Genomic DNA, 26,958 nt, shown 5'->3' with positions numbered 1-26,958 from the left:
CCAAACTTTCCTCATAAGACAGCCCGCCCATTCCAGGTATTAGTCTGGTAAACCTTCTCTGCCTCCTATGCATTTATATCCTTCCTTGAATAAGGAGACCACAGTACTCCAGATGTGGTCTTACCAATGTCCTGTATAGCTGAAGCATAACCTCCCTACTTTTGTGTTCAATTCCCCTTGTGATAAACAATAACATTCTATTAGCTTTCCTAATTACATGCTGTACCCACATACTAACCTTTTGCGATTCATGCACTAGGACACCCAGATCCCTCTGCATCTCAGAGCTCTGCAATCTCTCACCATTTAGATAATATGCTTTTTTTTAATTCTTCCTGCCAAAATGGACAGTTTCCCACTTTCCCACGTTATACTTCATTTGCGAGGTCTTTGCCCACTCACTTAACCTATCTATTATCCCTTTGTAGCCTCCTTATGTTCTCTTCACAAGTTACTTTCCTACCTATTTTTGTGTCATCAGCAAATTTAGCAACCATACCTTCGGTCCCTTCATCTAAGCCGTTTATATAAATTGTAAAATGTTGAGGCCCTAGCACGGATTTCTGTAGCACACCACTCGTTACATCTTGCCAACCAGAAAATGACTCATTTATGCCTACTCTCTATTTCCTGTTAGCTAACCAATCTTCTATCCATGCCAATATGTTACCCCCTACACCATGAGCTTTTATTTTCTGCAATAACCTTTGATGTGGCACCTTATCAAGTGCCTTCTGGAAATCTAAGTACAATACATCCACTAGTTCCCCTTTATCCACAGCACATGTAACTCCCTCAAAGAACTCCAATAAATTGGTTAAACGTGATTTCCCTTTCACAAAACCATGTTGACTCTGCATTATTAATGAATTTTTCTAAATGCCCTGCAATAACGTCTTTAATAATAGCTTCTAACATTTTTCCTAAGACAGATGTTAAGCTAACTGGCCTGTAGTTTCCTGCTTTCTGTCTCTCTCCCTTTTTGAATAAAGGAGTTACCTTTGCTATTTGCCTATCTAATGGAACCTTCCCCAAATCTAGGGAATTTTGGAAAATTAAAACTAACGCATCAACTATCTCACTAGTCACTTCTTTTAAGACCCTAGGATGAAGTCCATCAGGACCCGGGGACTTGTCAGCCCGCAGCTCCAACAATTTGTTCAGTATCACTTCCCTGGTGATTGTAATTTTCTTGTGTTCCTCCCTCCCTTCCAATTCCTGACTTACAGCTAGTACTGGGATGTTACTTGTATCCTCAATAGTGAAGACCGATGCAAAATATCTGTTCAATTCATCTGCCATCTCCTTATTATCCATTATTAATTACCCAGACTCACTTTCTATAGAAGCAACGCTCACTTTGTTAACTCTTTTCTTCTTGAAATATCTATAGAAACTCTTACTATCTGTCTTTATATTTCTAGCTAGCTTTCTCTCATACTCTAATTTTACCTTCCTTATCAATCTTTTAGTCATTCTTTGCTGTTTTTTATATTCTGTCCAATCTTCTGACCTGCCTCCCATCTTTGCACAATTATAGGCTTTAAGTTTGACACTATCTTTAACTGTTTTAGTTAACCACGGATGGCAGGTCCCACCCTTGGAATTTTTCTTTCTCAAAATCTACCTATTCTGTGTATTCAGAAATATCCCCTTAAATGTCTGCCACTGCATCTCTATTGACTTATCCCTTAACCTGATTTGCCAGTTCACTTTAGCTAGCTCTGCTTTCCTGCCCTCATTAGTGCCCTTATGTAAGTTTAAAATACTAGTCTTGGACCCACTCTTATGTCCCTCAAACTGAATGTAAAATCTGAATGTAAAATTCAATCATATTATGATCGCTGCACCCTAGGGGTGCCTTAACTATGAGCTCATTAATTAATCCTATCTCGCTGCACAATACCAGGTCTAGTATAGCCTTCTCTCTGGATGGCTCCAGAACTTGTTATGCCAAGAAATTATCCCGAAAACATTCTATGTACTCCTCACCTAGGCTACCTCTGCCCATCTGATTTTTCCAGTCTATATGTAGGTTAAAATCCTCCATAATTATTGCTGTAACTTTCTGACAAGCTGCCATTATTTATTCTTTTATAATCCGTACTACAGTGTGGTTAATGTTATGTGGCCTGTACACCACTCCCACAAGTGACTTCTTGCCTTTATGATTTCTCATCTCTACCCAAACTGCTTCTACCTCCTGGTCTCCTGAACTTAGGTCATGCCTCTATTGCGCTAATACAATTATTAATTGGCAGAGCTAGTCCTCCACTTTTTCCTAGCTTCCTGTCCTTCCTAAATGCCATGTACCCTTCAATATTCAGGTCCCAATCTATGTCGTTCTGCAGCCATGTCTCTGTAATGGCTATCAGATCGTACTTATTTATTTCTATTTGCGCTCTCAGTTCTTCTATTTTGTTTTGAATGCTACATGCATTCAGATACAGAGCCTTTAGTTTTGTCCTTTTTATTATTTTTGTAACCTGTAGCCTTGTCTGTTGATTTACTCTTTGATCTGTACACTCTGTCTCTTCCTGTCACAGTCTGTTTATCATTTCCCATATTAATACCTTTCTCTCTTGCCTTGTCTCTACTCCTTGATTTACCATATCTTCCTAAATTTGATCCTTTGCCCCCACTATTCGGTTTAAAACCCTCTCTACTTCCCTAGTTATGCGGCTCACTATAACACCGGCCCCAGCACGGTTCAGGTGTAGACTGTCCCAATGGTACAGCCACCACTTACCCCAGTACTAGTGCCAATGCCCCACGAACCGGAACCCACTTCTACCACACCAGTCTTTGAGCCACGCATTAATTTCTCTAATCTTATTTGCCCTATGCCAATTTGCACGTGTCTCCGGTAATAGTCCAGAGATTATTACCTTTGCGGTTCTGCTTAATTTGGCACCTAGGTTCTTATACTGACTATGCAGAACCTCTTTCCTTGTCCTGTCTGTCATTGGTACCTACATGTACAGCGACGACTGGATCCTCCCCAGCCCTGAGCAGATGTCTCGAACCCTGGCACTGGGAAGGCAACACAGCCATCTGGACTCTCACTCTTTGCTGCAGAGAACAGTGTCAATTCCCCAAACTACACTGTCCCCTACTACCACTACATTCCTTTTTTCTCCCTCTACTTGAATGGCTTCCTGTACCATGGTGCCATGGTCAGGTTGCTCATCCACCCTGTAACCCCCACACTCATCCAAACAAGCTGAAGGAACCTCAGACCTGTTGGACAATTGCAAAGGCTGAGGCTCCTGCACTCCTGGGTCCCTTACCTGCCTCAGCTGCAGCCACACTCTCCTGTCCCTGACCTGTGACCAAATCAGAAGAGACTATCCTAAGGGGTGTGACCGCCTCCTAGCACAAAATGTCCAGGTAACTTTTCCCCTCCCTCATGTATCGCAGTGTCTGCAGCTCAGACGCCAGTTCAATGACTCTGAATTGAAGCTCTTCAAGCCGCAAACACTTACTGCAGACGTGTTTGCCCTGGATCCCACTGACATTCAGGAGCTCCCACTTGCTGCAGCCAAGACACATCACCATTCCTGCAATCCTTAATGTGTTTTAATTAACTTAATTATTTTATTCAATTATTTTATTTCCTTTTTAAGAAATATTTTATTAAGCTTACCACTTTACTATTTTAAACATTATGGTTAGAATGGACCTTAAACACTTGCGAGGTACTCACCAAACGAGCAGCTTCTTCTCTGCTCTCTCTGTTGATTGTGACGTTGCTCTGTCTCCAGACTCTGACTCAGGGCTTTTGGTGTGCTTTTTAAATCTCCGCTCCTGTCGTGCTTCTCTTTTTTTTTTCTCCCGCGCGCTCTCTCTCCCGCGCGCGCTCTCTCTCCCGCGCGCGCTCTCTCTCCCGCGCGCGCTCTCTCTCCCGCGCGCGCGCTCTCCCGCGCGCTCTCTCTCCCGCGCGCGCTCGTGTCCTCCTACCCAGGATCTGGAACTCTACTACAGAATGGCTCCATGTAACCTTGTGGCATTCTACAGATCCCATCGATGTTTGTTCGTTTGAACTATTAAATTTAGCGTGGTTGCTCAAACATTTCGAAGTTTAAAAGGAAATTTTAATTTTCAAGTGGTTTTTCCCTCTGGGAGTGAAGTACCTCAATTTTTATGGCACCTAGGTTTCGGGGTCAGGTGCAGTCAGTTCAGATATACCACGACCTGACAAGAGGGTCCCATTTCTGAGCCGATCCTGAATTTGTTCATTTCCCCGACATTACCAGTTTGTTCTGATGGTGAATGGTTTGTGCATTGGATCCATAGCCTCTGGAATGGCGAATGTCCATGCTCACTTCCCAGCAGAGCTCTTGCAGATGTAGAGATGGGGAAGATTTTATCCATCAGTCTGGGGTGGATTTAAATCTTGGTCCCAGATGTGCAAATTTGCTGTTTCTCATGGTCATTTTTAAAATATTATTTAAGTTGTAGGCCTATTTAAAATTAATTAGATAAATTTTGCTGCCTTGTTTAGAGTCTCTTGGCTTTATTTCAGAAAACAACATTTTACTTTACCAGCCTTTTTGTGTAGTAATATATTACAATATACTTCAGAAATTCACAGTGAGGGTCTATCACAGCACATACTCAGTATTTTGGAGAGGTTAGAGAAGCTAAAATTGTTCTCTTTAGAGCAGAGAAGGTTAAGGGGAGGTTTATTAGAGGTGACCAAGAATTTAAGGTGTTTTGATGAAATGGGGTGGGGGGGGAGCTGTTTCTGCTGTAAGAGTGTCAGTAACCAGAGGACAAAAATTTAAGGTAATTATCAAAAGAAAGAGAGGGAGAGAGAGGAGTTTATTTTTTTTTTTACGCAGCATGTTATGATTGGAATGCACTACCTGAAAGAGCTGTGGAAGCAGATTCAGTAGTGGCTTTCAAAAGGGAATTGAATAAATACTTGAAAAGGAAACATTTGCAGAGCTATGGGGAAAGAGCAAGGGAGTGGGACTAATTGGATAGCTTTTTCAAAAGAGCCAGCACAGATAGGATGGGTTGAATGGCCTCCTGTGTTCTCATTTTCATTTCAACAGTGCCTTTCAGAGCAGGTTCGCAGGTGCTCATCATTGAGGCTTGCACTTTGGACAGTCATTGTCCAAATTTGTAACTGTTCAGCTTACACCAAATCTTTTTGCTTATCAAGGCTGTGTGACGTTGGCACACAGTGTGAATAGAGCACATGCATGGGTGTGAGTGCAACAGCTGTGTAGTATCTTCAGTAGGAAAACAGCCAGCAAACGCAAACGATCTGGCCACAGCATTTCTGCGCTCTTATTTAGTTTTTAATGTCAAAAGTAAGCCAGAGTTATCTACCCATTTAAATAAACAAGAAAAGCAGAGAGGGTCCAGTTCCTCAAGTACACTATGACCAGTAACGTCAAATTCATCTGATGTCAAATCCTGGATGAGTCAAAACTTCTTCAGCTAGATGTCAGCAAGGTCAAAGCTGTAAATTTTTTGTCACTGGCAACCACTTACTTGACTGAGGATCTAATTCTTGTCCGTCTTCCCAGCTACTGCTCAGGCTGAATCTGGTGATGTGTAAACTCTTGAGTTCCATTAGACTCGTGAACTGAGAATTTTTAGCAACTCACATTTGGTCCCCTCGCCCACATTCAGTCCGTCACCAAGACCCAGCTCTCCAAACCTGAATCATTGCCGGCTTGCACCCTTCACTTTGCTCATTAATGCTGAGACACTTTTACGTTCATTCAGTATTCTGTAGAAGCTCCTCTTTTCCCTTCCCTCTGCCATGCAATCTTGGTGAAACCTCTGCATACTTTCACAGATGAATGTGGGTAATGCCAATGACTAGTGAAACATGTTCTTGGGGATTTTTATTTTGTTGCGAAGCCTTGGTGACAGATCTAGACCCATAATGCATGATGTCTGGAGATTAACAATAAAGAAGACAAGATGATATGAAGCAGTGGCTTGGTGCAGCCAAGAAATGAATTAAAACAGCTGTGTGGCAGTGTATTCTCCTGGGGCGAAGATTAATGAAAATGGACAACCTTTTTATTAAAAGAAAAGTACAAATAATGTGTTAACTTCTTCCTGTTTCCAACCTTGACTTTGCATGTGATATATAATAATTAACACTTCACTGGTCCCTTGGTAAAGCTTTAATGCTTCGCTACTCTCTAATTTTCATTTTTGCCCTTTTGTTCCTAGGAAGCAGTGAAGATGGTGAAAAGGATTGAAACACGACAGGGAAGGAAGGAAGGGTGTATTGATTTTCCTTTTTAATAATCAGACAGTTTGACAGATCAAGTCAGTTCAGATTTAAAATAAGATGGATAAATCACCAAATCCTCTTCCAAGAAAATGGAATGAGTCAGTTCACAAAATGGTATAAAAATGTTTGAATTTCTGTGTATGGTATATTAAAGATATTGTGTCCTTGTTGGACAGTAGTCAGTGTCGGATCAAGGTGGGCTTAAGAGAAGTCTGGGCAAAAAGCCTCGAGGTTGCCTATGGACACAACACTTGGCAATCTCCCATCGAATTCCTTACAGCTTTACATATGATTTCGGTTTGGCAGAACATAGGATTGTTAATTGTTCATTAAGATTTTTGTTCCCTTTAAAATACTGTAATGAAGAATTGAAAAAAAAAGTTTTATCTGCGGTTTTCTGTATAAAGTGTTGTAGTTAACCAGTAAATGCTTGCTTTTTTTCCACGGGTAAGAGAGAGAAAACGATAAAATAGATTTCATTCTATGCCTCCTGAAAGATGTATTGGAGTTTAAAAGGATGTTTTGTTCTGGAATCTGCATTATGCTATTTATGTAAAATGCGTCCAGTGATTTTATAGTACTCTGGTTTTGTAGATGAGCTCTCGATCACTTCCATTGCAGATATTGCTGTCCAGTGTGGCAGTCTTGAATTCCAGTAGGGATAGAGATGGGATGCCTGAAACATTGTTTTATGATCGTCATTTTCTGATGCATACTTTTAGCTGCATGAATATTCCATATGCCTTTTGATAACCATACCTATTTTAAGACTGGCCAGCAATAATGAAGTTTGCAAAGGGTTGCAGCCAGCCTGACGACGACTGTATGAAATCAGTGTCACAACTGAATTATTGTATTTTGAACACTGCAAATGACACAGTTGGTTTTGAAACAAACACCCCGCAGCTGTGTGTGTTAACTGTTTTTGTGTGCAAGCCTTCAGAAATTGAAACACAAATAATTTGGGATGTAACTTTACATTGTAGCATCTGATATATACAGTATGTATAATTTATGCCCTTCAGTTCTAAAGTCTTGAGTGATTATTTCTGAGGTCGATGTGAGTGGTGTGTTTTCAATCAAGTTTTTTTTTGTATATCTTCCGTACCCAGATTGCAAACAAGAAGGCCAGCTGGGGTCCATCTTTCCCTTGCCTCTGGCTCTCAGCAGATGGTAATGCTCCATGTGTCTGCATCCTTATCCACGGCCCACCAATTCTGTGGTGTTGGTGTTCGTCTATTAAAGCTATTGAGACTGATTAACGGTGTCATAAATGGCATAACATTTAGTGACTAAATGTTGTACTAAGTGTGTCGTGCAGAAAGCAAAATAGTTACACAAGTATGGCACAAGGTAACGTACTGGGTTGGGTAAGTTGATAGTGCTTCAATTACAGTGGTGACTTTCCAAGAGTTAACATTGGACAAGAGTGTAAAAGATCTGACTGCCCAAATAGAGCACTGAATGCCCATTCACTGGTATGAGTCCCAGCTTTAAATCAGAAATTGTGATTAAATCGGCTCCCTTCTATAAACAACATCAGACAGAACTGCTACAGTAGATTTATTTTTGGTCAAATAGATTGAGATTATAACAGGAAAAATTAGCTAAGTTTCCTGTTAATTGTTGAAACATGTTTCCTGTTGACTGAGAAGCAGTTTAGATGGTCTCGAGGAATAATCTGTGCCCAGAATGAAAAACCATATTTATGCTGTGAATGTAAAAAAAATTATTTTTCCTCCAATTATGTTTCCTTATTTTTCTTCTTGGGAAGGTGTCAAGTTATTCTAGGTAGTGTGCTGTGATTATTACCTTGTCCATGTTGGCCATGTAGATAGGAAGTCACCCACTGTGGGATCCATCTCAGCCGATCCTGCCCTTTCCCCAGTATCCACACCGCATGCACTTCCAGCTGGGGGTTACTGGCTAGTGATTAGGAGCTCTGGCTTGGTTCTCTTTATTCCAGTCCAGGATTGCTGTTGGTGGCTGTGTGCCAACTACTGCTGAAATCAGTAAACCCAGGAAATATGCTGCTGATCAGATCTGCAATCTTCTGGGTCTCAGCACTACAATCACAGATCTTTTTAGCAGTACAAATTGATTCAGAGCATTTTCCTTTTTTCCAACTCTCCATCCTCGCTCCTGTTTTTGTGAATGCAACAAATCTACCTAAGCCCTGGGGAATACCACCAGAAAAGAATGCACTTTTTTTTGAACTGGAATGTTCCCATCTTCTGAGTGTCTGGTGCTCTGTTATAATGGAATGAGAGCCTGCTGTGGGAGGGTGTAAGAAGAATGATGAAGCTTGTTGCACCTTGTATTGTATGACATTTAGGGCAGGGAGTTTGGAATTTTCAACGCATTGGGTGTAGGTTTTGAGCTTAAGTAAAGCCGGCTGTTGTGTGAAATCAAATTAACTGAGGAGTTGGGCCTGAAATCTCCTTCCTGGCTTTGTGTCTCTCTCTCTGACTTTTTAGTAAAGATTTCCTCAGCTGAGTGGAATATCACTGAAAGCTGTGTATGTTCTGAGTGCCAGTGGAGCAGTAGCAAGGCATGCCAGCAGTCCTGGACTGCCAGTGCTTTTAATGGCTCAGTTTTTGTCACGGAATTGGAAAATGCCAGTGTTTGCTGTGGACATTTTAACAGTCTGAGAGATGGCTACCTGGTCATTGGTCTGCCAAACTCAATTTCTGAGACCTTTGTGGGTGATGCTGGAAGGATCTATAAAATGAGAAATGAATCCAATGGAGGGCACCAAAAACCAGACTTTTCCAGAGGGCTCCTCGTAACCGACAAAAGCCAGGGGCTTGAAATACCATTGTCATTTTGCAAAATCTGAAAATTGTCCTGTGGAAGTGGCTTTCTAGGAAGCAGGTTAGATAAATTGGGATCGGCCCAGAAACTTCATTAATGGTACAGACTTCTCCATGATATTTCTTTGGAATTACTAGACCACCTGTAATATATGTGGGTGATAAATGATGAGTGCATGTGTTTTGCCTGAACTGTGATAGGTATTTGGCTGGAAGGCTGCATCTATCTAATTTGAGCAATGTGGATATGACCAAGGCATCATTTTACCTGATGCAGTGATTCTCCAGGATCTGACTCTCCTGAAATGAAATTCATTGCAACTGCTGCATCTTTTGATCACCCAGGCTTCTGAGAATTTATTGATTAGTTATTGATCAGTAACTAACTCCACTAACTGGTGGTTAAAAAAAAAAGTCAGACAAAATTAGTAATTGGCTTTTTTAAATAAAAAAAAATTGAAGACTTTACATCAAGGAAAACTGGAATTGGAGTTGCAGTCTTTTAATTACTGGTAAAATTATTACATGTTCTTCCGATCCCGCCACTGAATGATGAAATCTGTAGGATTTTCCTCACTAGTTTGAGCAGGTTGGGGCATAAAGAGAGTGGATAACAACTTAAGATGTGAGATCCATATAGAATAATAATTGGACTTCAGTACTGTTCAGAGCCGAACCCTGAGCACTCCAGTTCAGGGCCTGACAGTATGTAGGTTTTATGGACAATGAAGCAGTAATGGATTTGAAAAATGTTAACAAGTTACATGTAAAATGTTCCCATGTTCATTAAATTTTAAAGTAATATTTAAAAGAAGCCCTCTTCTGTATTGCTGCTGTTACTCTTCAGCTGCCGGTCAGGCAACAATTGCTGGAGTATGAAATGAATTCCAGTCAAGCAGTATCCTGTTTATACTGTCTGGGAATAGGGAGTATGTGCACAGTTTCCCCCACCCACTTGACAGCTCTGTAACTTTCACGCACTTGCAGTGCTCCTGTCCATGTGGGAGTGTCCCACACTGTCTGAGTATTTACACCAGCTTTAAAATGTCAAGTTTAAGAAGTGTCAGGGGTCAGGTACTGGCTGTGACTCGAATTATACTGCGAGTTAGTGCCTCTGCAAAGCAGAAATCATGTGAGGATACTAAATATTGCAGTATATAAACACCCTGTTAGACCACTGCACACCATCCCTGTCTCATGCATTTATCCAAGGAAGTCATATTTGCTATCTAGAATTGATTACTCCAGTCCCTGCATTGTGTTACAGTTTGTAACAGACTCCAACATTACTGTTTACATATTTAAAAATACAAAATATAGCATGCTGATTTTGTACTGCATGTGGTTCCAATACTGTGGCGTCTGACCCCCTAGGATGACCTTGTTAAAATGATGGACGTTTGTTTATCAGTTGATGGGGATGGGCATAATAGCTTTGTCTTGAGATTGGAGGTACACCGTGGTATGTGTCAGTCAGGAGTACTTTGTTAGTTCAGTAGAATGCTAGAAAACAGCACATCGACATATTTGACAGTGAGAGGAGCACCTGTCGAATTTGGATTACACTACTATACCTCTTTTGTACTTGCATGTATGTTGCGTTGGAATACTCCATTTCATTGCTGAGGTACTAGCCAAATTCTAACTTTGAAACTGGTAACTTTACCAGTATTAGTAACTGTGCAATATCACAACCTTGAACACAATTTCTTTCTTGTTATCTAACAGTTCGTGACAGCTGTGAGCTATTGCGAGAGAAAAATGTACAAAGTAAAAAGTATTTTCATGTTTCTTGTGAAAAGTACAGAATATATATTTTACAGTGACTCAAAAATGTTTCTATTTATAAGTCCAAGCTCTTCCCAACTAAATGTAGAAATAATTTAGGGAAAAAATATTTGGACCTTGAACAGGTAATGCAAATTCACCTGTTTTCAGTAAAATGTTATTGGCCCTCGGTGGGTAGGGGGCAGTGGGAAACCCAGCAATTTCATGATAATCTAGACCATTGCGTTATGAAGGCACAGTTGAGGTGAGTGACCCACGTAACTTGGTTGTTCATGCTGATTAAAATAATGCACACTTGTTTTTCTTCTATTGTGGTGGTAGTTAGTACTCATTGTGTATTTTTTCCATTGCTAGTTAGTCAGCCAGTTGGTTACTTTGCTGCTGAGATGCTTAAGGGAGCGGCAAAAAGCATCGTGCAAGTAGGAATGTTGTGATCCTTTCACCATTGCCCTCCATCCATTGGTAATGTGGTTATCAAGCAAGTCACACATGCCAAGCTCTTTGGCAGGCATAAGAGTTGCCAAAAAACGTTAGTGCAATTACCTGTCTTGCCACATGTGCAGCAGCTTCATTTCTGTGCCACGCACCATGAATTTTAACCTCGCTTCCAGGTTCCAGTTACCTTGTTAGGTTGTCAGAACAGTACAGCTGTTGGGCGATTTTGTTTTCTATTCAAACAAGTGTTCACTTGGTTCCCACCTCCAGCAGTACTGAATGTTTTCAGAATGCAGTGTCGCAGATAACCTGTATAAATAGTCGTTAATATGTTAAAACAAAGTGCAGATATAGGTTCCAGCATGCAGAGGGTCTTGCCGTGTTGCTGCACATGTCTAAGATGTTTTCGATTTTAAACGATGCAGTATGGTCCTACTATGTGGTCTGACTAATCCTGTAAAAGTGAGCCATGGCAATGTGCCTCAATGATCAAAAACTGCATGTTCCTTTAAAAATATTTCACTGCAGGGGTTCATGCTTGAAAATTATTTGTAAATATTGAAACTCTATTGCCCCACCCTCATCCCATTTAAAATCTAAAGTTGTGTATACTTTTTGTCAACTGTAGCCTGTTCTACGTTATTTTGGATCTACTTAAATCATTGATGGAAATACCAGATTATTTTGTTCAATGTATTGCTTTATCTTGCACATTTGAGAAGTGTAACTTAATGTTTGATGGTACTGGATGTATATAAATGTTTAATTTTGTCTGTAAATGGGAGATGATGTAACAAAGTCATAGGTACAAGGTTTCCTTTTGTAATTTAAAAATATATTATGAAATTATCGATTACATATCACAGTTAATGAAAAAAGAAATCAGGTCACTGTCCATGAAATATGTACATTTTGATATGTAATATTTTTACTTTGATTTCCATGCATAGTGTAATTCGATAAATTGTTTGTAATTTAAATGCACTATGGCTATTTAATATTCAAAATAAAGTCAAATGAATTAATTTACATATTTAACTTGGTCTAACTTGTCTTTTTTCATCTTGTTGCATGTGAGTTTTGAATTTTGTCTTCCAATTTAGAGATCTGATCTTTACTATCTGTCTTCTTGGCATATCCATAAACTAGTCGGACAAACTAACAGTGTGAGATGACAACTGCTTCATTTGTAATGCTCAAAGTTGAAGAGAAGTAAATTGATCCAAGAACAGGTAATCTGCCTGATATCGTTCAGGATGTGCTCCGTGTTTCTGAAACTGGTTTTGTGAGTTTTAAACTCGCTTTGGTGATAATGTACACGAAGTAACTTTAAATGCTCTTGTGTAGTTGGCATGCAAAATAGTCCTGCCTGTAATTTTCCTGGCAAATAGATTAGGCAAAATTTGGGGGGGGGGGGGAGGGTTACAATCCACTTGCTGTTTTATCCACTTACTGTTTTAACCATTCTTTTTTAGAGGATGTAGCATCAAAGTTCTGTTCTTTTAAAACTTTCTATGGTTTTTTTTTTAGTGGTGAGAGCGATGATTTTAGATGAGAATGAACACTTAAGTCTCATTGCAAGAATTCTGCCAAGTTTATCTGTAAAACAGCAATCTATAACTTGTCAATTTTAGGACATAAGTAATATTTACATTGCTGATGTACTTTGGCCAAGAATTACAAAGGCCGTTGTTTGTGATGTCAGGTAATTAACTAAAACATTGTTAATTTTTTTAAACCTTTTTGTGACTAGTTATGAAACAATTTCATCCACGTTATTGAAATCCCAGAATATTGCAACAGAATCTGTTGGGAATGCTATGGAACTCCAATTTATCAGATCTAATTTCTTGGTGACCGAGATGTTCTTGAAACCTGGAATCCTTAGAATAATAGTAAAAGGGTCTGGAATATAATAAACACTGGTTATTCATGAAATTTGTAATCTGAGTTACCAAAATATATTCTAGCAGTACAATATTGAAGCACATCTTCCTAAACCTACAGCATAAACTTAAGGTCATTGTAAACCCAAAAATATCGCTGATCCTTCATCGCTCGGTCACAATCCTGGAACTCCCTACATAACAGCACTGAGTGTATACGTTTACCGCACAGACTGCAGCAGTTCAAGAAGGCAACTCACCACCACTTTCTCAAGGGCAGTTAGGAATGGGCAATAAATGCTGGTCCTGCCATTGACTCCCACATCCCGTGAGTGAATTTTTAAAATATTAAACATAGTATTGCATATAAAAAGATGATTGCAGGGTTATTTGAATTTCATGTGCCTGAAACCTTGCAGGGAACAGTCCTTAATGTCTCATAAGTAGATAAATCCTAAATTAAATCACCAAGAGCTGTTGGTATAAGCATTTTAAGATCTGTACAAATCAATGGGAACATGGATTCAAACTTCACGTTTTCATTTCTAGAGAAAAGCTATCAGGTAAAACTGAACAAGGTTGTGCTTTTTTCTCTGAGAAGCCTGAAGAATAACCTGATAGTCTTTCAAATTATGAGAGTGTTTGATAGCGTAGACATAGAGAAGGTATTGCCAGGTGGAGAGAGCAAAACTAGGAGCCATAAACACAAGATAGTCACTCATAAATCCAATAGGGAAATCAGGAGAATGTGAAACTTGCTACCACTTGGTGTGTTGAGGTGAATAGCATAGATACATTTAAAGGAGACTGGATAACGACATAAGGAAGAAAGGAAAATAAGGATATGTTGGTTGGAATAAAAACAAGAAATGCTGGAAATACTCAGCAGGTCTGGCAGCATCTGTGGAGAGAGAAGCAGAGTTAACGTTTCAGGTCAGTGACCCTTCTTCGGAACTGCTGATATGTTGGTTGGGTTAATTGAAGAGGGCTGGGAGGAGGCTGGTGTAAACACTGGCATAGACCAGTTGGGCAGAATGGCCTATTTCCATCCATACATACATACTGCGTGATCCTCTGATGCTCAATGGTATGCACCTCTGGCCAGGAAAGAGCAATATATAGGGGTCAGAGTGTCAAAATTCACAAATGACACAAAACAAAAGGAGTGTAGGTTAAATGTGAAAGGGACTGCAAGTTACTTCATAAAAATACAGACTCCAAATGGCAGGGGAGAGAGAGGGAGAAAAACAGTAGTAGAGGTTGACATACCATTGGAATTATATGTACCACTGGTGAAATGTGGAAATGTATCTCGCTTTGTGATCCAGCAAGGTTTTCCTTTCTGCTTCAGGGATCAGATCTTGTTTGAATTTGCCAATATGTCATGAGAAGCCATATCCTAATGGAATTCAAACTCACCCCTGCTGCCCCCTCCTTCCCCTGTTCCTGTCCCCCGCCTCACAACCTCCCATTCCAATGCATTGCAGGATTTGGAGCTGGTCCATTCCAGCAGAAATATTCGGGGATCTTTCTATGGGGAAAAAAGTTGAAAGCCTCTATTGTACCTGTCCTGTGTTGTCCTAACTAATGTTCTTGCTCTAAATGGAAAGGTTTGGGGGTTGCCGGGGATGACTTTTCTATTTACTTCAGCTTGTATGTAGTCTTGTGTTATAAAGAAAGACTTGCGTATACATAGCACCTTTCACCTCAATGCCTTAGTTCTTTACAATCAAATACTTTTGAAGTGTACTCATTTTTCTGTAGGAAACAGCAGCCAATTTGCACAGAGTAAGGTCTCAAACAGCAATAAGATGAATGACCAAGTGGTCTGTTTCTGTGATGTTAGTTGAGGTATAAATATTGGCCCTAGGACACTGGGGCAAACTCCCCTATTTTTCTTCAAATGGTACCATGGGATTCATTGTGTTCACTGGAGATGGCAATTGGGACCTCTGTTTAACATCTCGTCTGAAAGATGCTACTGCTGACTGCAGCACTTCCTTAGTACTGTACTGGAGCACCAGCTTAGATTTTGTGCTCAAGTTGCTGGAGTGGGATTTGAACCCACAGTCTTCTGAAAGAAAGCCACCTTCATGATGGTCCCTAATAGTAAGGTGAACCACAGTTGGTCTCCCAACTTAATGTCTTGGACTTCACTGAAGAAGCAGCTGAGTGCATTAGACACCAAAGGCTATGTACCCAGACAACCACCTGGTTGTAGTGCTGAGGTCCTGTCTACCAGATCTAGCTGATCTCCTTGTCGAGCTTTTCTAACTGCAACTATTAACATGGGCATCTTGCTTGGATCTTCAGATTTGGAGGCACTGGAGAAGTTGCATTAAAAACATATTTTACAGGAATTGCTATACTTACCAATGAAGAATGCAGCAGGATATACCAGGAGTAGCACTGGCATACCTCAAAATTAGGTGTTAACCTGGGTGAAGCTACAACCCAGGACTACTTGCATGCCAAACAGTGTAAGCAGCATGCAATAGAGCTAAGCGATCCCATAACCAATGGATCAGATCTAAGCATTGCAGTCCTGCCACATTCACTTCTCAATGGTGGTGGGCAATTAAGAGGAGGAATAAAAACAAAAAATGCTGGAAATACTCAGCCGGTCTGGCAGCATCTGGGGAGAGAGAAGCAGAGTTAACGTTTCAGGTCAGTGACCCTTCAGCACTGGCAGATATAAGAAATGTAAAAGACTTTAAGCAAGTAAAGTGGGGTGGGGCAAGAGATAACAAAAGCGAAGATATTGATGGGACAAGGTCACAGAATAGCTGACCAGAAGGTCATAGAGCAAAGGCAAACAGTATGTTAATGGTGTGCTGAAGGACAAAGCATTAGTACAGATAGGGTGTTAATGGACTGAAAACTGAACAGCCACAAGCACAAACATGGGGAAAAAAAGTGGGTAGGCACAGTAGACACAAACTGAACAAATTAAAATAAAACAACCACAAAAAAAACTAAAAGTAAAATGGGCCCGTCATGCTCTGAAATGATTGAACTCAATGTTCAATCCGGCAGGCTGTAGTGTGCCTAATCGGTAAATGAGATGCGGTTCCTCGAGCTTGCCTTGATGTTCACTGGAACACTGCAGCAATCCTAGGACAGAGATGTGAGCATGAGAGTGGTTTGGTGGGGTGGGGTGGGGTTGTTGAAATGGCAAGCAACCGGAAGCTCAGGGTCATGCTTTCGGACTGAGTAGAGGTGTTCCACAAAGTGGTCACCCAGTCTGCGTTTGGTCTCCTCAGTGTAGAAGAGACCACACTGTGAGCAGCGAATACAAGTAAATCGCTGCTTCACCTGAAAGGAGTGTTTGGGGCCTGGGATAGTGAGGAGAAAGGAGGTAAATGGGCAGGTATTATACCTCCTGCGATTGAAGGGGACGAGGTGGTGGGGGCCCAGAACAGCTACAACACTGGCATCTACCCAGCAATGTGGAAAATTGCCCAGGTTTGTACTGTGTGTAAAAAGCAGGACAAGTCCAACCCGGCCAATTACCGCCCCATCAGTCCACTCTTAATCATCAGTAAAGTGATGGAAGGTGTCATCAACAGTGCCATCAAGCAGCACTTGCTTAGCAATAATCTGCACAGTGACGCTCAGTTTGGGTTTCGCTAGGGCCACTCAGCTCCTGACCTCATTACAGTCTTGGTTCAAACATGGACAAAAGAGCTGAACTTGAGGTGAGGTGAGAGTGACTGCCCTTGACATCAAGGCAGTATTTGACCGAGTATGGCATCAAGGAGCCCTAGCAAAACTGAGGTCAATGGGAATCGGGGGGGAAACTCTCCACTGGTTGGAGTCATACCTAGTGCAAAGGAAGATGGTCGTGGTTCTTGGAGGTCAATCATCTGAGCTCCAGGACATCACTGCAGGAGTTCCTCAGGGTAGTGTCCTAGACCCAACCATGTACAGCTGCTTCATCAATGACTTTCCTTCAATCATAAGGCCAGAGGTGGGGATGTTCGCTGATAATTGCACAATGTTCAGCACCATTCGCGATGACTCAGATACTGAAGCAGTCCGTGTAGAAATGCAGCAAGACCTGGATAATATCCAGGCTTGGGCTGATAAGTGGCAAGTACATTTATGTCACACAAGTGCCAGGCAATGACCATCTCCAACAAGAGAGAATCTAACCATCTCCCCTTGACATTCAATGGCATTACCATTGCTGAATCCCCCACTCTCAACATCCTAGGGGCTACCATTGGCCAGAAACTGAACTGGTGTAGCCATATAAATACCATGGCTACAAGAGCAGGTCAGAGGCTAGGAATCCTGTGGCGAGTAATTTGCCTCCTGACTCTCCAAAGCCTGTCCACCATCTACAAGGCACAAGTCAGGAATGTGATGGAATGCTCTCCACTTGTCTGGATGGGTGCAGCTCCAATAACACTCGAAGTTCAACACCATCCAGGACAAAGCATTGGCAGCAGTGTGTACCATCTACAAGATGCACTGCACCTTCCAAACCCGCGACCTCTACCACCTAGAAGGACAAGGGCAGCAGATGCATGGGAACACCACCACCTGGAACCATTTCGGCGTTCACTGTTGCTGGGTCAAAATCCTGGAACTCCCTTCCTAACAGCACTGTGAGTGTACCTACCCCATATGGACTGCAGCGGTTCAAGGTGGATCACCACTACCTTCTCAAGGGAAATTAGGGTTGGGCAGCGACGTCCACATCCCATGAATGAAAAAAATCAGGAAAGGCAGAGCAGGCTCAGGGGTGACTTGATACACATTTTCAAAACTATGTCGGGCGTCAACGTGTGGGGGAGACTAAAACTCATGGTGATGGTGATGAATAAATCCACTTGCGGATTCAGGAGAAACTTCTTTACCCAGAGAGTGGTGAGAATGTGGAACTCTCCACCACGTGGAGTAGTTGGGGTGAATAGTGAAGCTAGATGGAGAAAGGAATAGGAAAGGTTGAGATGAAGTAAGTGTGGACTGAAGACCAATTGGGTCAAATAGCCAGTTTCTGTGCTGCAAATTCTATGTAAAAACCACCTGAGCCGCCAGGGCTGGGGCTCAACACCTGAACTGGAGCAGCAGTCAAGTGGCAGGTGAGTTATATCGAAATCTTGGATCACACAAGATGTTGGAGCAATGACTGAGGCGAATCTGGCAATTAAACTGACGGAGTGACTGAGATGCGGCAGATCTGGACTCGAGTCACGGTGCCGGGCTCTGCAAAAGGAACTCAGATCCTGTTTGTGGATTGGGAATCCGCCCCTCCGCTTTGCCATTGGAAGCCAGTTAAACGCGTACGTGTACAAAACGGAGCCTGTGGGACAGACACTCTGGTTAACTGATCCGAATCCATTCACATTTTGTTTTATTATTTCTCGCTAGTTCTCATCCATATATTTTCTCATCCACATATTTCCCCATCTTTACCGCAGGTACGTAAAAACAAATTTTCAACCATCCACACTGTGTTAAAGATGCATTTAAACCCAGATACTATCGATTATTAAGTTGTTGCAGTTTACCTGTTTCTGCACCTGTCTGTAATATCGGGTTGAACCTTTTAAACTCTGGAATGGTCCCTGCTTTTACTGTTGCAGTTGAATGGTTAAGAGGAACAAGTATAGAATTTTATTTTAAACGCGTTTAAGCTAGATTTAAATTTAGAAGGTTTGGTTTTGCACCTCAGCTAAAAACCAATGTGAAATTAGAGAATAAGATCTGAGCAGCTGAGCCAAGCTTTAATTGTTTTAAGTTGTATTCCTCAGTCGGTGATCCTGAATTTCCTAAATGCTATCTCTTTTTTTCTATATTGTCTGGAAGAAGCCAGGTTATAGAGTTATAGAGCACAGACACAGGCCCTTCGGCCCATCGTAGCCGTGCTGGGTGAACAGTGATTTAAATTTGAAATGTTTAATAGTTCTGTTGAGTTTTTGCTTTGCACTTGGGCACAAATTTGCATTTGTTCTGGGTTTTTTTTTGCAGCCACTTTAGCGTCTTGGGCACTTTCTAGCTGGCGTCCGGATGATGTATCTTTGGCGGAGAAGCGGTGTAAAGGAGCAGGGATTGAGAGGATGAAATCTAAGCTGCCTTTCTCCTCCTCTTCATCTTCCTCCAACATGAAAAGCAGGTTCAGTGGAGCTGCAGCTGGCGATTGCCCGGAGATGCAGCTGCACCTGGGGGCTGAGGCTACCTGTTGCCCGGTGCGGAGCCAGCGGTCCCGATCCCGGGCCGGGCCCCGCGGGGGGCGCAGACACGGCGGCTGCACGGTGAGTGCGGCCGGGGGTGGCAGCAGCAGCAGCAGCAGCGGGGGCTCGGGCTCGGGCAGCCGGCGCAGGGGGTGTGTGCCCAGTGCCCGTGAGCGCAATCTACGCCGGATTGAGAGCAACGAGCGGGAGCGGCAGCGGATGCACAACCTGAACAACGCGTTCCAGGCGCTACGGGAGGTCATCCCACATGTGGAGGCGGACAGGAAACTCTCCAAGATTGAGACCCTCACCCTGGCCAAGAACTACATCAAGTCCCTCACTTCCACCATCCTGGGCATGACCAAGGAGCACCCATCATTGCCCCTGCCACCGCCTCCTGCAAGCCAGGGCGAGCCCGACAGCTCCAGCCCACCCTTGGGTGCCCTCCGCCGCCGCCATCACCATCTCCCTCCCAAGGAGGACTCCATCCGAGCGTAAAGCTAGAAGAGGCCAAATTGGGGGATTCCCCATCCCCTCCACCCGCCGACTCCATGCCTTCCAGACAGACCATTGACAATCCACCCTATCATTGGACCTTACTCCATTCAACCTTCTCCAAAAAGGGGTTACTGTTTGTTGCCAAGTTTCTCTCTGCAGCCAATGGGAATCCAATGGGTGACCAGAGGGGAGGGATCTTACTCCAGAACTGGTGATCTGCAACTTCTACAAAGCCGTGCCAATTCTTGGAAAATAATCCTTACAGTGCCTTCCTAGCCCTTCAGTAAATGTTCTGGTGACACTAAAAATGAGACTATGCTTTTACAAAGAACAGTTTTTAGTTGGAAAGGAATATAGCTGCTTGTGATGCTGATGATGGGCTGTAATTGTCGACCTAAAATCGGCCACTGGACAATGTTGCGAAGGGTTTTATCCAGAAGTGTCTGTAGGGAGGAGGCCCCAGGACCATAACTACTGCCAACACAGTTGGAAGTTCGGGGCAATGAATCTTTTTTTTTTGGAAATGAATGAGGTGTTTCCTTTTCATGTGCATTTTTATTACTGTTTTATTTTAATACTTATAGCTGTGGTCTGAGTTGATATGCAAAGTCACTTCATTCTAACTGGCGTTTGGTAGATAACTTCTCAGCGGTGCAGGAGTTCAAACCTTTAATCTCCACAAGGTTCAACCCTTGCACATTCCCCTCTTTGTTGTAACTCATGTTAGTGGGTTGTCCTGAATCCCACTTCATAATAAACTATGAGGTGATGGCGAACTTCCCTCTATCTAATTAGCCATCACCGTGGTAAACACGAGAAGCTGGGCTACTTACTGTGTCACCACAGGTAGAATCGCAACTGAGTTCCTAAAACGGTCAGCACAGAACGTAACGAGGAAATTTTTAGATGATTGCGTAAAACATTATTATTATATCTGTTTTTAAGTGCACAGCAGCCTTCTGTAGCCCTGAGCAAATCATTTATCATGTAAAGCTGAGGTGTGAGAGGTTGTTTTTTTAAAGTTTGTCATTTAGATTCCTGGCTCCACTTCAGCCCTAAGCTTTGATCATTCTCACCTCGGAGGGAGGGCCAGTGGAATGAGCCTCTCACTGGTCTATTCCTGCCCCTCCTCCTGTAGAGAGCTACATGTGTAATAATACCTGAGGGTAGCATTTACTGATTGTTTAAGAACCATTTTGGCATTTGACAAATTAAGTACAGTCCCCGCCGGGTTTTTTTCTGGTAATTAGGAACAGATTATCACACATCATGAACGACAATCTTGTAACAACGTTAAACAACCTGGGCGTTACCATGCATTATGGTGTCAGGAATAAAAGTGACAGTTTGTTATCTCGGGTTTAGATCAGTTTCACAGTTTAGGGTTTGGTCAGGATCCCCCTCTTCCCCCTGAACCAGGAATTTCCACCTGCTATTACACTTGTCATTTCCTTAGCCACTTGCGAGCAGAAATGGCCCAAGACAAACTGGGAGAGATTAATCCCAGTCCCCAGGCATTGTGCGACACAGCTAGTTATTGGGTCTGGAATAGATGTGTTCCCTAATTATACTTCTAAAAATTAGTGAGCAGGGTGATGTTGAATTTATCTGGGCTACATTTTTAGAAGTGTTGCAGCAGATAATAACTGAAAGCTTACGGGTCAAAAGCGGCATTTCCAGTATTGTATTGCACACCTTCAGCAAATAATCATCTCATTCTCAGCATCACTGACGCCACAGTCAAAACAGCCACAATTTTTTTCTCTCAGCCTGTGATATTCCCAAAGATTGTGCTGGAAATATGCGCTCTGCCGCTCCACAAAAAAAACAGCAACGTTCTACCTGAACTAATGAGGTGCCTGGCACCAACTACATCTGTGCGATAGGTAAAATAAAGACATGTTTTGAGGTACAGATATTTAATATTTTTTACTTGAATGCTTTCTTTTGGGGGATGGTGGAGGAGAAACTGGTCATTTTTCCAAAAAAAATTACATTAAAAACAAAATCTGTTGAATTCTATAACGAGTGTGTATTTTTGGTGGTATGGTCAATGTAACTTGTTTATTGTGCCAAAAACTGATGGGCTTTAAAGGAAAGGCTGGGGGGAGGTGGTGGGGTTAGTGGTACCTGTTCCATAGCTTGGGAAACGGAGTAATCCCTCACCTCCACTTCACATTTGTCTATCAGACTCCCCAATCCATGAGTTTTTGGGCTTCCACATATAAACTATCTGACCTGGAATGTTGACCACGTGCAGATTAAAAGTTCTCCTTTCGCTCTCCAATGAAAAATTCCAATGGAATATTATTGAAAGGCAGCTTCCATATTTAAGATGGAACTATAGTGCTATAGCTTTCCCATCCCTACTTCCAGTAGGATAGACATTGCCTGCACTTGCTCACTGCCCATATTGAAAGCAGGAGCTCACGTTTATGGGTAGACTTGCGGGCCATTGCTCCACAATACATCAGTTTACAATCTTTCTGAGAGTGTTATGTGACCAAGATATTTGGTGAGATTGTGGCTCTCATCAAAAAGCTAATAACAGAGGGTTAGGGGAGGACTCCCTGTGCAAAGTGTTTCTTCCCCTCCTGCCATCCACCCCTTTCCAGCCTCTCTGTCAGGATGAGCCAGTCCATGAGGGGCTCCTGTTCTCTTATCGAGGCTTTTCTTACATCTAGACTCGACCTCTCTAATGTTTCCTGTTGCTGGTCTGTGATTCTCTGCCCTGCGTGAACTCCAACTTGTCCAAACCTCAGCTGTCCATCTGTTGCCCTGGACTCGGTTCTTGCTGAGTCACCATAGCTCTGTGTTGCAATACTCTGAATTTAAAATCCTCATCCTTAATGTCAAATCCCTCAGCGACCTTTCCCTCAGATTCACCAGGGTGCAAAGGGTTAAATTATGAAGCCAGTTGCATAAACCTGGCTTGTGACCCTTGAGTTTAGAAGACTGAAGGGTGATCTAAATCAAGGTATTTAAAATAATAAAGAAATCCAGTAGGGTAGATACAGAGAAACTGTTTAGTGGGGAATCCAGAACAAGGACTACCTTAATTAAAATTAGAGCTAAGCTGTTTAGGACTGATGTCAGGAAGTTCTTCACATAAAGGGTAGTGGAAATCTGGAACTCTCTTTCTCTCCCCCCCCCCCCCCCCCCCAAGGATGCAGTTCCATTGGAGTTCTCATTGATAGATAATTGTTAACTAAGGGTAGCACAGGATATGGAGCAATTAAAAGATGGAACAGGCTCAAGGGGCTGAATGGTCTCCTGTTCCTAACTTGTAACATTTTCTACATTTAAAGGGGCAGTGTAAATAATGTGAGTTATTACCTCTACCACAGATTAACAAACACAAACGCTGTGTTGGGGCACGCGGGGTGGGGTGGTGGTGGTGCCGGTGCCAGGAAGATTTGAAACAAAGTGAAGAAAGTAAGTAACTTGCATTTCTATAGCGCCTTTCACAACCTCAGGACACCCCAAAGTGCTTTATCATCAATGAAGTATTTTTGAAGTGTAGTCACTGTTGTAACATTGCTGGACTGGGACCCAGTGTAGTTAGCAAGATTATTAGTAGCATCATTCAAGAGTACTTAAGCCTGGGGTCAACGGAGTTACAACTGGCAGATGATGCCATCTTGAGCCCTGCCTTGGATAGCGCTGCCACAAGGAGGAGGAGGGGTTTCTGGATTCACGCAGTGCCTCGCCTCACAACATTTAAGAAGTATCCAGATGAGCACTTGAAACACCATAGCATACAAGGATCCAGGCCATGTGCTGGAAAATAGCATTAGAATAGATAGGTGCTTGATGGCTGGCACGGACACGATGGGCCGAAGGGCCTATTTCTGTGCTCTATGACTCTTGTTGAATGTGGGAGCTTGAAAAAAAAGCTGGGGTTCCCACTCTACCAGAAATAGCGGGAGGGTGGGGAGGAGGGAGCAACTTTATCCTGGGAAGGAGAATAGTTGCCAATGTTACACTAGAACATATCTATTAATAAAAATCATGTGACACCAGCTGAACTTTCTACCTCATAGGTACAGAAACACAACCTGGTGCTTATCACGGTCATCAGTGATGCCAAAGTGTTAAAACAACAGTAAACTTAGAGGTAGCAATGGAATGTGCTTTGTTTATGAAACGTTAACAAAAATCACTAGTTTCAAAAATTACAGGGCTTGCCTGTTTGCCCTTGGGTTAAAAATAAAGCAAAGGTACAATATTTTCCTTGCTTAATGCAAAGCTGATAGAGAATTCTGATTGGCAAGCTGCACAAGTGTTCAAGATTACACATTTAATCAGTGTTTTTAAAAATTAAATGCAGCCGCGCTGGGTTTACTGTGGTAGTGTGCCATGCTGGGTTTATCTTGGTAGTGTTCCGCGCTGGGTTTACTGTGGCAGTGTGCCATGCTGGTGCTCAACACTAAATATTAAAGGGTGGTTACAGATTTCATTACCAGTCCCAGTCTGACCATATTTAACAGGACGGCAGAAAAGAAATAACTTGCATTTATATAGTGCCTTTCATTACCTCAGGAAATCCCAAAGCACTTTACAACCAATGAGGTACTTTAAAGTGTTATAGGAAATGTGGCAGCTAATTTGTGCACAGCTAGCTCCCACAAACAGCAACAGAATGAATAACCCAATCATCTGTTTATATAGGTGTTGTTTAAAGGTTAAATATTGGCCAGGACATAATTCACAATAGCATTGAACTTAAAACCACAAAAGCTAAAGTGCAATTTTTAATTGTATTGGAAGATGTTGGAAAGTACTTACATATACAGTGACTACTTGAAAAAAAATTTAATTGAACTGTGAAGAGGGCGAATGGGGCGAGGGAGGGAAAAATATATTTTCAATTTCTAAATCTTTTCTAAAAGAAGAATAAGGTACAGCAGCTATGTTAAGATGCAACTACACTAATGAATTGATGTAAAGTTGCATTAAGTTTACATATGCAAAAGTGCAGTTGTCCAGCCAGATTGCAAACTGACCCTGTGGTGGACTAGAGTAGTTGGAATGTAACTCCCATCAGTCAGACTTGTGTTCCAGGGAACACATGGCACGTAACCCCAGCTTAATGGAACTTGTATGACTGCAGCAATCTTTGATTGGTTTCCCCCACCCCCCACCCCCCTGCCCTGCCCAAGAGTTCAGTTCGTTTCCACAAGTAGCGACCACTTCATTCTTTCCAAACCGATTTGCACCCAACTTTTCATGATGCGCGACGGTATGACCCATCACCCCTGGTGTGCACCATCATACCAGTGTCTGTTGGTATGTGCATGTCCCAAGCCCCACAACCAGTTTGTGTATTGCTCTGAACAAGAAAATGCAACAACAACCTGCTTTTATATAGCACCTTTAACATATTAAAAGATTCCAAAGTGCTTCACAGGGGCGTCATCTGATAAAATTTGACACTGAACCACAACTTTCCTATTTTGCTTTCCTCCCGTAGGACACACCTTGAAGCCTACTCTTTACCCAGGCTTTTGATCGTCTCTTGTGTGGCTCAGTGTCAGATTTTGCTTTATAGTGATTCTCTGAAGTGTCTTATATTAAAGGTGCTATATAAATATGTTATTGTTAAAGCCAGAAGAACATATTTAGGAGCAAGGAATATGCTGATATAGTGAAATGAAGAGAGATGGGAGGAAGTTTGTGTGCAGTATAACCACTAGCACAGAGCAGTTGGTCCAAATGGCCAGTTTCTGATCTGTTAAGATCTGTGTGATTCTATAAAGAGATATTAGGGCAAGTGACCAAAAATCAGTCAAAGAGGTTAAGTAGCAGCTTGAAGGAGGAGAGGGAGAGAGGTGGAGAGATTTAGGGAGGGAGTTCCAGAGATTAGGGCCTAGTCAGCTGAAGGCACAACTGCCAATAGTGGAGCGAATAAAATGGGGGGTGTGCAAGTGGTAACAATTGGAGGAGCGCAGATATCTCGAAAGGTTGTGGGGCTGGAGGAGATTACAGAGATAGGGAGAGGCAAGGCCATGGAGGGATTTGAAAACATATAATTTTAAAATGTGAGTGTCAGTATAACACTGGTCCATCCAATTATTGTACATTCAAACATGGAGCAGTCTGAGTTCAATAGTACTTTTGCACACTTGCTATAAATGTTGCTGGAACTTAACTTGTAAAGGAATCCTAGTTTTCCCCTTTACAGTTGCAATTTATTTGCAATTTTAATTCCAAATAAACCCACTTGGTGCAGTCATTCTAAATTTGTTGAAAAGCAAATACTGCAAATGCTGGAAATCTGAAATAAAAACCGGTTAGGCAGCATCTGTAGAAAGAGGAACTGAGTTAACGTTTCAGGTCAATGACCTTTCATCAGAACTGATTTCTCTCTCTCCACAGATGCTACATTCTATTTGTTTGAGAGATGCTGGAAGTTTCTGTCCTGGTTGTTGTACCATCGAGGGAGTGAGTGAGAAGGGAACAGCAAATTATGAACACATTTTGTGCAAGTGATCTTGTGAATACACTACATATTGTTGTTCTTTCTCCCATGTTTAGAGAGACGATTTAAGTCTTATGTGGCATTTTAATTTCTGGAGTTCGACATGTGGATGACACCTGGTACAATAGTTTCCTTTTACACCAAGTACAGTTTTAAAACCAAAGATGAGATTTAAAAGCATTTCCCTGTGCATTTCCATGAATCAATTGTGATTTGAAACAAGAACTGTTAGACAATGTTCTGTGGTTTAAAAGCTGGTTCCCTGCCATGATTTTAGATAAAGAAATTAAAGTATTTGTGTGTCATAGTCAATAATAATTACTGAAAATGGATTTTTTCAAGACTACTACTTAATTATACTGAAAATGGCTATAATCATTTGCAGTCCCACTTTATGATAGAATCTAGGAGCACAGGAGGCCATTTGGCCCATTGTGTCTTGTTCGCTCTTTGAAAGAGCTGTCACACTCTATTCACACTCCCCTACTCTTTCCCCATAGCACAGATTTTATTTCCTTTGCAAGTATTTATCAAATTCCCTTTAGAACAACTTATATTTATATGGTACCTTAACATAATCAAACATTCCAAGGCATTTTACAAGAGCATT

The 26,958-nt window shown here is 42.0% G+C and overlaps 3 protein-coding genes across 4 annotated transcripts in view; 2 read left to right on the top strand and 1 right to left on the bottom strand.

Moving 5' to 3' along the window:
- The window catches only part of lmtk2 (lemur tyrosine kinase 2), a 143,242-nt gene extending 131,370 nt beyond the window's left edge, over nucleotides 1–11,872 (top strand). For both annotated transcript variants that reach the window (XM_068056580.1, XM_068056581.1), the window contains one exon: nucleotides 6,202–11,872. In XM_068056580.1, coding sequence (XP_067912681.1) covers nucleotides 6,202–6,230 — 29 coding nt within the window. In that variant the 3' untranslated portion in view covers nucleotides 6,231–11,872. The remainder of the gene's footprint in view (nucleotides 1–6,201) is intronic.
- Nucleotides 11,873–12,972: 1,100 nt separating this feature from the next.
- The window catches only part of tecpr1a (tectonin beta-propeller repeat containing 1a), a 99,293-nt gene continuing 85,307 nt past the window's right edge, over nucleotides 12,973–26,958 (bottom strand). The window contains exon 24 of the mRNA XM_068056576.1: nucleotides 12,973–13,206. Within this exon, the coding sequence (XP_067912677.1) occupies nucleotides 13,186–13,206 (21 nt within the window). The 3' untranslated portion in view covers nucleotides 12,973–13,185. The remainder of the gene's footprint in view (nucleotides 13,207–26,958) is intronic.
- bhlha15 (basic helix-loop-helix family, member a15) lies at nucleotides 18,481–21,836 on the top strand. Its single transcript, XM_068056577.1, has 2 exons — nucleotides 18,481–18,616; nucleotides 19,167–21,836. Exon 2 carries the CDS (start codon nucleotides 19,256–19,258, stop codon nucleotides 19,865–19,867), a length of 612 nt encoding a protein of 203 aa, XP_067912678.1. The 5' UTR covers nucleotides 18,481–18,616; nucleotides 19,167–19,255; the 3' UTR covers nucleotides 19,868–21,836.

Source organism: Heterodontus francisci, chromosome 24, assembly GCF_036365525.1.
Source record: "Heterodontus francisci isolate sHetFra1 chromosome 24, sHetFra1.hap1, whole genome shotgun sequence".
Lineage (NCBI taxonomy): Eukaryota > Metazoa > Chordata > Chondrichthyes > Heterodontiformes > Heterodontidae > Heterodontus > Heterodontus francisci.
Note: the sequence above shows the minus strand (reverse complement) of the source record. Positions and strands in the feature narration are given on the sequence as shown.

Excerpts from the sequence above, each read along its gene's own strand:
- bhlha15 (XM_068056577.1), top strand. The coding sequence starts at position 19,256 with ATGAAATCTAAGCTGCCTTTCTCCTCCTCTTCATCTTCCTCCAACATG.